This window comes from Trachurus trachurus (genome assembly GCF_905171665.1).
Source record: "Trachurus trachurus genome assembly, chromosome: 9".
In the NCBI taxonomy this organism is placed as follows: Eukaryota; Metazoa; Chordata; class Actinopteri; order Carangiformes; family Carangidae; genus Trachurus; species Trachurus trachurus.
In genome coordinates this window covers 941792-953216 of record NC_139895.1, presented here as the reverse complement: position 1 = coordinate 953216, position 11425 = coordinate 941792, and the positions used below count along the sequence as shown (strand labels likewise).

General features: G+C 47.6%; 1 protein-coding gene across 2 annotated transcripts; it reads left to right on the top strand.

Annotated features, from left to right (window-relative positions):
• The first annotated feature begins 117 nt into the window (after positions 1–117).
• On the top strand, positions 118–9764 carry entr1 (endosome associated trafficking regulator 1). Of its 2 annotated transcripts, XM_083979048.1 has the most exons (10): positions 118–420; positions 4073–4209; positions 4736–4804; positions 5159–5268; positions 6898–7036; positions 7182–7255; positions 7869–7980; positions 8091–8153; positions 9057–9196; positions 9638–9764. In XM_083979048.1, exons 1-10 carry the CDS (start codon positions 378–380, stop codon positions 9738–9740), a joined length of 990 nt encoding a protein of 329 aa, XP_083835174.1. In that variant the 5' UTR covers positions 118–377; the 3' UTR covers positions 9741–9764. The 2 variants fall into 2 exon arrangements, with proteins under 2 accessions (XP_083835174.1, XP_083835175.1); XM_083979049.1 differs by lacking the exon at positions 4736–4804.
• The last annotated feature ends 1661 nt before the right edge of the window (positions 9765–11425 follow it).

Sequence of the window (11425 nt, the reverse complement as noted above, 5' to 3'; positions counted from 1 at the left end):
TCTTCTTCCTTCCTGGATCTCGGAGTTTACGTTCGTGTCACATGACGTCGGCCGGCCAGGCAGCCAATGAGAAGTGAGCAGCTGGGTCACGTGAGTTTGAAGCGGTTTCCTGTGCTTCCGGGTCTGGTTTGGTTCTGCAGGACTTGGTTGCACTATTCCAACATGCAGGGTTGAGTGGACTGTTGGATAGTTTCCCTTCAAGCCGGTCAGAAACCCAGTCAGGCTGTTTCTATCTATGACTGTCTGAAGGAAACACATGGCAGCACTGGATTCATGAGGCGCGCGACCAGAGATGTGACGTAGCCGTGACCCGGTCCACCTGGCTGCGGGTTCACCTGAGGTCCACCTGAGGTCCACCTGGCTGAGGGACAGACAGCATGTCCACACCGAGGACCCCCAAGACCCTGATCATCACCGACGGTGAGTCCGTAGCAGCTGGACCCGACCGGTCCGGTCCGGTCTGGTCCGGTAGCAGCTAGACCCGGTCCGGTCCAGTCCGGTCCGGTCCGGATCAGACCTCCTCAGCCTGAGGTGACGTCACTGTTGTTGTTAGTGATTGGACACGTGACGTGGGTCCGTACCTACAGACACACGCCTCTCAACCATAGACTGTAATAAGAAGCTCTCAACCAACATCTGTATGTCGTCATCAGTCCAGCTGTGGTCAGACTGGAGGTTAAAGGTCACCTTATAATGTGACGTCATCTCAGGTGTTTGTTCTACTTCCTGTGGTCATTGATGTTTTGTCACTATGACAGAGGAGCATTGAAATATCTCATATCCCTCATGTCCTCCTCTCAGTTAGTTATCACAGCTACTACTAACAGACCTACCGCTAACAGCTAACACACTAACAGCTAACAGCTAACAGACAGGTTCAACGTTCAAGGTTTTTATTTGTGTCCCCGTAGGGCAATTATTTTAGCAGCAAGTAAAAAGAACACAGATACAAGACACAGAATTAAAAAAGGGGGGGGTAAAATACAGTGTGTTAAAACAACAACAGTGGCACGAATAAAAAAAAAACATAAATGACCGAAAAAGTGCATCAGTGCGTATCCTCCATATCTAACAGCTAACACGCCTACCGCTAACAGCTAACACCTATGTCTATGGTTAACACACCTACAGCTAACTAACCTAACTTACCGCTAACAGCTAACAGACCTAACTTACCGCTAACAGCTAACAGATCTAATGGCGCATTTCCACTAGCACGGTTCGGCTCGGTACGGCACGGCTCGGCGCGCTATTTCGTGTTTCCACTAGCACGCAGTACCTGCAACCGGGTACATTTTTGGTATCACCTCAGCCCTGGTTCCAAGCGAGCCGAAGCGTTACTAAAACGTGACGTCAGCCGACTGCCTTCCACTGATTGGCCGACGAGTGTCGTCACTGGAAGCGACGACCGACAACAGAAATGTTCCTGCTGAAGCCTGAAGCCTGTTATTACCAGAGAATTTCTAATATTGGGACTGGCTCTGTTATTACGTGACTTTATTAAGTTTTAATATTTTTTCATGCGAGAAAGTAACTGTTTAGATCCCCATGTGCGGTTAGTTTATCCAAACGACGGCTGTTTAGAAGTTTGCCCCGATGTTTTTCGGAGAAGTGAAGCTCCAGGTCCGAGCAGCGACCGGTTCATCACAGAGGCAGCAGCCCGGCTCCTGACGTGCTCCGCCCGGCCAGCCTACCACCGTCACCCCGAGGAGAACAGACCGCTAATTAACTTCCCCGATGGCTTTTAGAGGTTTACCACCGGCTGGTTAAACTCTTAAATGTTGGTCTCATTGATGAAATCTAACAATTGTGGCTGTAGCAGAAGTTTGTTTGTGGTTAGACAGAAGAGCAGCACTGCCTTGGGGTCTGTACGCACAGAAAACACCACATTTACATCAATAAATAAATGTTTTACAATGAACCAGGCCGATCTCAGAGCTGGTAGACTCTCCGGTAAGGCATATTGAACGGTTATGCCGTTAACGGGACGAGAGCAGTCAAAACGGCGGTTTAAAGCTAGCTACAGCGAGGGTAGGTTCACTTCCTGTTTACAAAGTAAAAGCACCAATTCTATCGTAATGGCTTTCCATGATAAAAGGCAACGGGTATTTTATTTTGTGAAAATAACCGGAAGTGCGTTGCTCACTACGGCTAGCTTTAGTAACGCCGACTTCGTTGAAACAAAATTGTAAACAGCTGGTATTTTGTCAGTTTTTCAACACGTTGGGGATCTAAACGACTACTTTCTTGCCTGAAAATGTTTCAAATGTTGCTAAAGTTATATATTTACAGAGTTTAGAGCGTTGCTCGGCGCCGTGTAAAAGACGTCACGGCGGTACTAGTGATACTCAGTTGTAATGGAAACACAACCAAACCGAGCCGAGCCGTGCCGTGCCGAGCCGTATCGAGCCGAGCCGTGCTAGTGGAAATGCGCCATAACTTACAGCTAACAGACCTACAGCTAACACACCTACCGCTAACAGCTAACACCTATGTCTATGGTTAACACACCTACAGCTAACTAACCTACTGCCAAAGACGGTTTAGTATCTTTGCTACCACTAACAGCTAACACAATAACAGCTAACAGACCTACCGCTAACAGCTAACACAATAACAGCTAACAGACCTACCGCTAACAGTCAAACTGACCTACAGCTAACAGCACTTTGAGATTACTTTATGAAAAGTGCTTTACAAATAAAATGTATTATTATTATTATTATTATTATTATTATTAACAGCCAGACCTACAGCTAAAAGAGCTAACTTACAGCTAACAGACCTACCGCTAACAGACCTAACTTACAGCTAACACACCTACAGCTAACATACCTAACTTACAGCTAACTCACCTACAGCTAACAGACCAAACTTACAGCTAACAGACCTAACTTACAGCTAACATACCTAACTTACAGCTAACACACCTACAGCTAACAGACCAAACTTACAGCTAACATACCTAACTTACAGCTAACACACCTACAGCTAACAGACCAAACTTACAGCTAACAGACCTAACTTACCGCTAACAGCTAACAGATCTAACTTACAGCTAACAGACCTACAGCTAACACACCTACCGCTAACAGCTAACACCTATGTCTATGGTTAACACACCTACAGCTAACTAACCTACTGCCAAAGACGGTTTAGTATCTTTGCTACCACTAACAGCTAACACAATAACAGCTAACAGACCTACCGCTAACAGCTAACAGCCAAACTGACCTACAACTAACAGCTAAAAGAGCTAACTTACAGCTAACAGACCTATCGCTAACAGACCTAACTTACAGCTAACACACCTACAGCTAACAGACCTAACTTACAGCTAACACACCTACAGCTAACAGACCTAACTTACCGCTAACAGCTAACAGACCTAACTTACAGCTAACACTAACAGCCAACACACCTACAGCTAACAGCTAACTGACCTACAGTTAAAGGGATACTTCACCCAAAATCAATAATTCACCAGTCATCTCCTCCCCGTCATGCCAAGGAAGGGTCTGGAGAACTTTCAGAGTCATCAAAACTCTCTAGGAGTTCCAGGGGGGGGTCCGGCTGGTGACGGATATGGCTGGTTTTCATATAATGGTGACGGATAGAGTTCACTTCTGAATGGACCAAAACACACACTATGAAACAGCTAACAGCTAACTGACCTATAACGCTGGTCAGTTAGCTGTTAGCTGTAGGTATGTTAGCTGTTAGCTATAGGCTACAGCTAACAGCTAACTGACCAACAGCTAACTGACCAGCTTTATAGGTCAGTTAGCTGTTAGCTGTAGGCTACAGCTGACAGCTATCTGACCTACAGCTAACAGCTAACTGACGTATAGCTAATAGCTAACTGACCTACAGCTAATAGCTAACTGACCTACAGGTAACAGCTAACTGACCTACAGCTAATAGCTAACAGCTAACTGACCTACAGCTAATAGCTAACAGCTAACTGACCTATAGCTAACAGCTAAGTGACCAACAGCTAACTGACCTATAGCTAACAGCTAAGTGAGCAGCGTTATAAAGTCTGAACTCTCTCTCTGCTCTGATTGTCCAGACGAGGAGGTGGAGGCTGAGGAGTCAAACCCGTTCTCCTTCAAGGAGTTCCTACGCTGGAAGAACCAGGGTCCTCTTCAGGACCAGGACCAGGACCAGGACCAGGACCAGGACCAGGACCAGGACCAGCAGGAGCAGGTATGAGGACCAGAGTCTGCAGAAGACTAATGCTGCATTCCATACACCTCGGAAGTCGGAGGTCGGAGCTGGGAATGACGTCACACCCGAGTTATCAGCGTTTCAGTTACAAAGTCGGAAAAAGCAGCCAACGGCTGAAACTACCAGGCTAACGGTTAGCCGTTGTTAGCACGGTCTGCTTTGTAGTTCGCATATAAACATGAAAAATGTAAATTACACTGTGACAGCATTGCATCTAACAATACTGTGTATACGGCTGACTGATTGTGACGGAAAATAGTCACAAGTGTTAATAAAAGGATTATTACAGGAGCTTCTATGACTGTTTACAACCGGGGCAGCCATCTTTAAATTTCAACTCGGGGGTTATGTGGATCGTCCGACTTTCCGAGTCGGAAATCCGACCTCGGGGGTCGTTCCAGTTGAAAGTTCCGACTCAGAGCTTGGAAATCCCGACTTCCGAGTACAACTGGAACGCACCAGTAGTAACAGACATGAGTGTAACTGACTGTGTCTGTGTCTGTAGTGCAGCAGAGCAACTGACAGGAAGTTGACCCGGACCTGTTTCTTCTCTGAGCCATCAGCGGCTCCACAGGTAGAGTGACGTCATCGCTGACATCATCACAACAGGAAGCATAGATACTATATACACGTAGATGCCGCATTCGGGCTTGTCAGGAACGTCGTCGAGGCCGCCATCTTGGGAGGGGGTTCCTTGTATATATCTATGATTAAAAACACAGATGACGTCATGATGCATGTCACCAACGGCAGTACGAGGTAAAACAAAACATAACAAAACAAAACGCACTTCCTCCCCCCTCAAGATGGCGGCGGCGGCGACGGTCCGTTCCAATGGACAGCAGTGTCAGAGGCATCTGCGTGTATGTATATATCTATGGTTTGAATGATGACCAAGGTGTCACTCTGTTCCTGTTTGTCCAATCAGGAGGAGGAAGAGGGCTGGGGGCGGAGCTTCCAGTCCGGTGTGGACAGCACCTCCTCCCTCTGTACGGAGGAGGAGGAGGAAGACGACGAGGAGGAGGAGGAGGAGACCAGGTGAGACCATAAATATCTACACATAGAAGCCGCCTCTGAAGCTGCTGTCCATTGGAACGATGCGTCAACACGGCGGCCATCTTGGTGAGGGGGAAGCCGTGTCTACTTCCTGCATCAGAGGTCTATCAACCATTAACATCACCACAACTCACTGAATATTCAACCCATTCTCAAGCTGTTTGGTTTATTATAATTTTTATTATTTATTATTTATTATATTTATTTATTATACGGCGGCGACAACACAGCAGAGCAATCCTGCCTAGGAGCTATCCATGGTTAGGAAGTCTCTTGAAATATCAAACAAAGAGGAGAACTATGGACTGTGGAAGCTTCAATGGCCATAATACAGAAGTTATCATGACGTGAACCATATGTTGCGGTGTAAAAAAAAAAAAAAAAAAAAAAAGGTTGATTCGGTGGAAACCCGGCTTAACGGGCGGGGGCAGGGCCCCCACGGCATGCGGGGGCCCCCCCGCCTCGCGGGGGCTGCGGGGGTATACTTTACGGCCCAGGTCAGACGTTTATATGTCTATTGACCCCTTGCACGTGACGTCACGTTCCACTCGCGATAGCTCCGGACGCCATGATGGACGGCAAAAGAACAGTGAACGTCAATGTAATTGAATGGGCGCGTTATAGTTTTGTGACATTCCGGGGTTGGAGGGTTTCCCCTCCTTTTCCACTGAGCTGGTTCCAGTGCTGGTTCGAAGCCAGAGCCTGACTAGCACCGGTTCTTTGCTTTTCCACCGCTTAAAAACCGGTTATTGGTTCTTAAAACTGGTCTGAAGCACCAACTCCTTGCTGGTCTAGAGCTAAGAACCGGGGGCTGGCCACTGGCGGCGGGGTTACATGAGCAACAGGACCAGTGTGAAGATATACAGAAACGCTATCGATGCCATTATAAGTTAGTTTATCTACAGTGTATAGTCGATGTAAACACAGTTGAAGCTAACTAGCTGAGCTACATGCTGTGGCTAACAACAGCTAACGCTCGTATTAAACATAGCACCGTCACAACGTAGTTGCCGCCGGCGGATCGCGGCGATTACAGCGAAGACGGCTTCCTGTTTTCTTTTATTTTTAACCCGGCTTTAATCAGAGAATGGTCACTAATTATACAGACGTCGGGTCAGGTCTTCAACACCCACAGGTCGGACCAGGTTTTAATTTCCAGGTCCGTTAACTGTAGTTAGCAGCTGCTGAATGGGGAGAGTGGCACTGACTTGATGTTAGCTCCTTAGCAGTGGAAAAAGCACAGAAAACTGAGATATTCTACGGCGAATAACAAAAAAACAAACAGAATATTGCAACGGATGAGTAGATATTCTATTTAAAATAAGTGATAATGCTGTGAGGTTGTAGTGTGAAGTGATTGAGCCACATTGTTGGACCGCACCCATACACAGTACATTATCACTGAGCACTTTCTGCCGTCCGTCATGGTGTCGCCTCTCGCGTCACGTTCTAATTGTGACGTAGCTGCAAGGGGTCAATAGTCAGAAACCCCTCACCAAGATGGCCGCCGTGTTGACGTACGCTGAGAAGCAGAAGGTGGCAGCTAGTCAGTATCTATATATATGGGTTGTTCCTAATAACTCTGAAACAAACAACAACTCTTCCCAACAGGTTCTCCTCCAAACCTGAAGGAGCAGCAGGAGCAGGAGGAGCAGGAGGAGAGAACTATGAAGGAGATGATGAGACGTCCATGGCCGAACCCACCACCTCCTGCAGGAGGAGGAGTGGGAGGAGCAGCCAGGTGCAACAGGTAACACACACACACACACACACACACACACACACACACACACACACACACACACACACACACACACACACACACACACACACACACACACACCGGTGTCTGATGGAGGAGGGAGAGGAGTAGTGACCTTTGACCTGTGCTCCAGCTGCAGGAGGAGAACGTGTTCCTGAGGAGAACTGTCAGGGAGCTGCAGAGGAGGTCGGAGGTTAACGAACGCAGGTGAGAACCGACCAATCACAGCTCAGCACCGACCAATCACAGCTCAGCACCGACCGATCACAGCCGCGATTCGCGCCGCCGGTGTCGGTACCAGATCGGCTCGGGGTCCTGGACTGGCAGATGACGTCGCGCATCATGTCACAAATCGTGATTGGTTGAAGCTCGGAAAGTTGGAGGAAACCATGGAAACACAAAATGTTCGGCAAAATTGTCTGGTGGTCGGAGCACGGATGTGTTATATTATCGTCGGAGAGCGGTGGTTGCTAAGCGCTGCTAACGTTGGGCTAGTGCTAACGTTGGACTAGTGCTAACGTTGGGCTAGTGCTAACGTTGGGCTAGTGCTAACGTGGGCTAGTGCTAACGTTGGGCTAGTGCTAACGTTTGGCTAGTGCTAACGTTGGACTAGTGCTAACGTTGGGCTAGTGCTAACGTTGGACTAGTGCTAACGTTGGGCTAGTGCTAACGTTGGGCTAGTGCTAACGTTGGGCTAATCTAATGACGTGAAACCAGGTTCAACGTGTCGTCCAGATGTGCTGTAGCTCTGTAGGTCATGATGTCGTGATGATGTCATGATGTCATGATGATGTCATGGTGACTCCTCCTCCGTCTCCAGGGTGATGGAGCTGTCTGAGGAGCTGCTGGAGAGGAGACGACAGGAGGAGAAGGAGGCGCAAGACCTGGAGAGTATGGTCCACTCAGTGGAGACCAACCTGCACCTGATGACGGTAACACCTGTCTGTCTCTACCTGTCTGTCTGTCTGTCTGTCTGTCTCTAACCTGTCTGTCTCTAACCTGTCTGTCTCTCACCTGTCTGTCTCTCCTGTCTGTCCAACAGAAGCGAGCAGTCAGAGCAGAGAACTCTGTTTCCAAATTAAAGGTGGAGCTGCAGCAGCTGCAGGTGAGTTCAGCGACTTGTTTACATTCTACTTCCTGGTAGAAAACCAGCATGAGAACAATAGTGACGGACGAGAGTTTCACTATATTTACCTCATTTTTCATGTCACTATATCACCGTTTAGACTAATCTGATGTTTGTAAAGTTTATAAAACCAATGATTGGACAAACATTAGTATTTACGTGTGCACATTTTTGTAATTAGTCATGGTTATCATAGATTAGCAGGGCTAACGGTTAGCTACCTGTTTAACTTTAATAACTCAGTGACTCAATAAACGCTCCATGAACAAATATTTTCTCCAGCGGATATCTGAGTTACAACATGACTGAGCTAACTGGAGTAGTTTCATGTCGTGTCCCACAACGGGAGGGTTTTAACAGCTGACGTCCTGATGTTAGCTGTTAGCTTAGCTACCACCGTTAGCTTAGCTACCGTTAGCTTAGCTACCGTTAGCTTAGCTACTGCTGTTAGCTTAGCTACCGCCGTTAGCTTAGCTACTACCGTTAGCTTAGCTGCTGTTAGCTTAGCTACCGCCGTCAGCTTAGCTACCGTTAGCTGTCCCTGTCAGCTGAGCCACTGATGCTTTCTAGACACTGTGATTCCCCCAAACTGAATAAATACAACACATAGCAACACAAAACACACACACAGAAATAGTAATGTTTCTTCAATCATTTCAGATTTGTCTAAACGGTGATAAGACGTGAAAAATATGATATATAGCTAAACTCTCGTTCGTTACTATTGATCTCATTCAAATTACAGCTGGTTTTCTACCAGGAAGTAGAATGTAAACAAGGAGATTACATTACGTGTACAGTGTGTATATATATTGTGTGTGTGTGTGTGTGTGTGTGTGTACATTGTGTGTGTGTGTGTGTGTGTGTGTGTGTGTGTGTCAGGTGGAGCTGGACTCTGTGAGGTCACACAACGACCGTCTACAAGCAGCAGAGTCTCAGGTCGTCATGACGATGAAACAAAACGCTCAGATGGCGTCTGAGTACCTGAACAAGACAACGAGCCACGCCCACTCCTCCATCAGGTTAGTCCTAGAGCACCTGTCTGTCTCTCTCTACCTGTCTGTCTCTACCTGTCTCTCTCTCTAACCTGTCTCACTCTCTCTGACCTGTCAATGGGCTTTTTAATCCAGGTGAGTCTGACCGTTGTTGTGAGGTCAGACTCACCTGGATTCATCAGTTGGTCCAATAATGTAAGACAGGAAATAAAGGAGCTGGTTTATTTCAGGAAGTAGTGGAGCTGCATAGAGCCCATTGAATTCAGTATAGCTTTATTGGCATGAACAGAGATTTGTTTCTGCCAAAGCATTTTACACAACACTTACACCACCACCACAACACTGCAATTCATATTCAGAACAGCACAAAATACATCTAATCACAAAAACAAATCTATGCATCTGTGATGTCATACTGTCTCTGTCTCTCTGACCTGTCTCTCTCTCTACCTGTCTGTCTCTCTGCAGGCAGCTGCTGGGGGGGGTGGAGACTCTGCGTCTGGTCTCTCAGCTGCTTCAGTCCATTGAGAAGATTTCTGTTGTGGACTCGTCCAGTCCACCGGACCCCTAGACCTCTGACCTATGACCTCTGACCTCTGACCCCCCGGTCTCTCACCAGAACGTCAACAACCACAGACTTTATTTTAACCCCGAGGAGTCGTAGGAAGCTGCTGGTCTGGTCCTGGTGTCTGACTCTAGACCTTCAGACTCGGCCCGTCACCGTGGTTTCAAGGTGCAGTGCAGGGAAAGACACGAGCTGTGTCCCAGTTCAGGGGCTGCAGCCTTCGGAGGACCCACCTGACAACAGCCGAACGTTAAACATTTAAAAGTGGCGCTTGCAACAGCTCTACCGCTCCTACGCTCCTCACTTTCTTTCTTTCTTTTTTTTTAAAGTTATCATTAATATACTAATAAACAAACCATTGAACAGCAGCCCGGGGGGGGGGGGCTTCAGGCTTCAGGCTTCAGGCTATTAAAGCAGAAGTGAGTGATCCGGTCGTTTTCGCTAATGCTGCGTTCCAGGCAGGCTTTTGAAATCGTAAATTACAGCTTCAAGTCACAACTTAACGGCCACTCGTAACTTCTGACCCGTGAACTCGTACCAGATCGAACTGATACAACTTCACAGGACGGAAAAACACGAGTCTACGAGTTTCCTTGAACGCACCATAACAGTCCTCGTCGCTACGTCACCACATTCACGGCGTCCCTTGGCTGCACACACAGCCCTGCATGCCGTTCTCTCTCCTCATTGGATAAAAACTGTAGGATACGATAAATGTTTTCTCCTCGACTCAGAGCAGAGCAGAGTGACTGACAGACCCGTGTTTCAGTCCAAACACTCTATAGAAGTGATTGCTGTCGGAAGATATAACTATTTAAGACTTATATTAACACAAATATATCACTTACTTCTGCTTTAAGTGAATAGAGAATAAAGAGCAGAGTAATGTGTTTTCATAGCTTTCTTATTAAAAGTCGTCACACTCAGATGCTTTGCCTCCGCTCCTCACCTGTGCAGCCAGAGCAGAGCTCAGCTCAGCGGGCGACCGCACCTCCAAGCCGGCCGCAGAGCCGGTTACCGTGGCTACAACACAGAGCTGCTACCGGTCGATAGCTACTAGGTTGCTAATAACAACAACGGTGCAGCAAAGCATCTGGCGGTGAAGGATAGTAGCGGTGCATCCTCTGAATGCCGGGGAAAGGAGGACGCTGCAGGCTGCATCTGGAGGAGCCTTCCACAGCCTTCCACAGCCTTCCATAGCCTTCCACAGCCTTCCACAGCCTTCCATAGCCTTCCATAGCCTTCCACAGCCTTCCACAGCCTTCCACAGCCTTCACGCAGCGCTGTGACGTCATCGGCCTTATGCAGCCCCTGAACTGGGACACAGTCACGCTCTGTTTTATTTTGAAAATTAACCAGGTGTTTTATTTTGTGTCTGTGAACGACTTCCTGTCCCCCACGATTTGCTCCGTGCTGATTGGCTGCACCGTGCTCTGTGCCATAATAACCAGGGAGGGGTGGTTGTCATAGAAACAGCTTAGGAAGGACATGCTGTGTGGTCATTGGTCAGTAGGTGCTGAACCTCTGATGACATCACAGCAGCCGTGCGCTCTGATTGGTGGATTTGAACTGTTTTTATAATAAACAACTTTGGTCAAAATCACTTCCTGTTGTGGTTCTGCTCTCTGATTGGACGTCACCATGGTAACCACCCCAGACTGTGATGTCATCGTCTCCCCCGGTCACACGGC

Excerpts from the sequence above, each read along its gene's own strand:
- entr1 (XM_083979048.1), top strand. The coding sequence starts at position 378 with ATGTCCACACCGAGGACCCCCAAGACCCTGATCATCACCGACG. Across the intron at positions 4,805-5,158 it reads AGCCATCAGCGGCTCCACAG|GAGGAGGAAGAGGGCTGGGG; the intron begins GTAGAGTGACGT and ends TTGTCCAATCAG. Across the intron at positions 7,981-8,090 it reads CCAACCTGCACCTGATGACG|AAGCGAGCAGTCAGAGCAGA; the intron begins GTAACACCTGTC and ends TCTGTCCAACAG.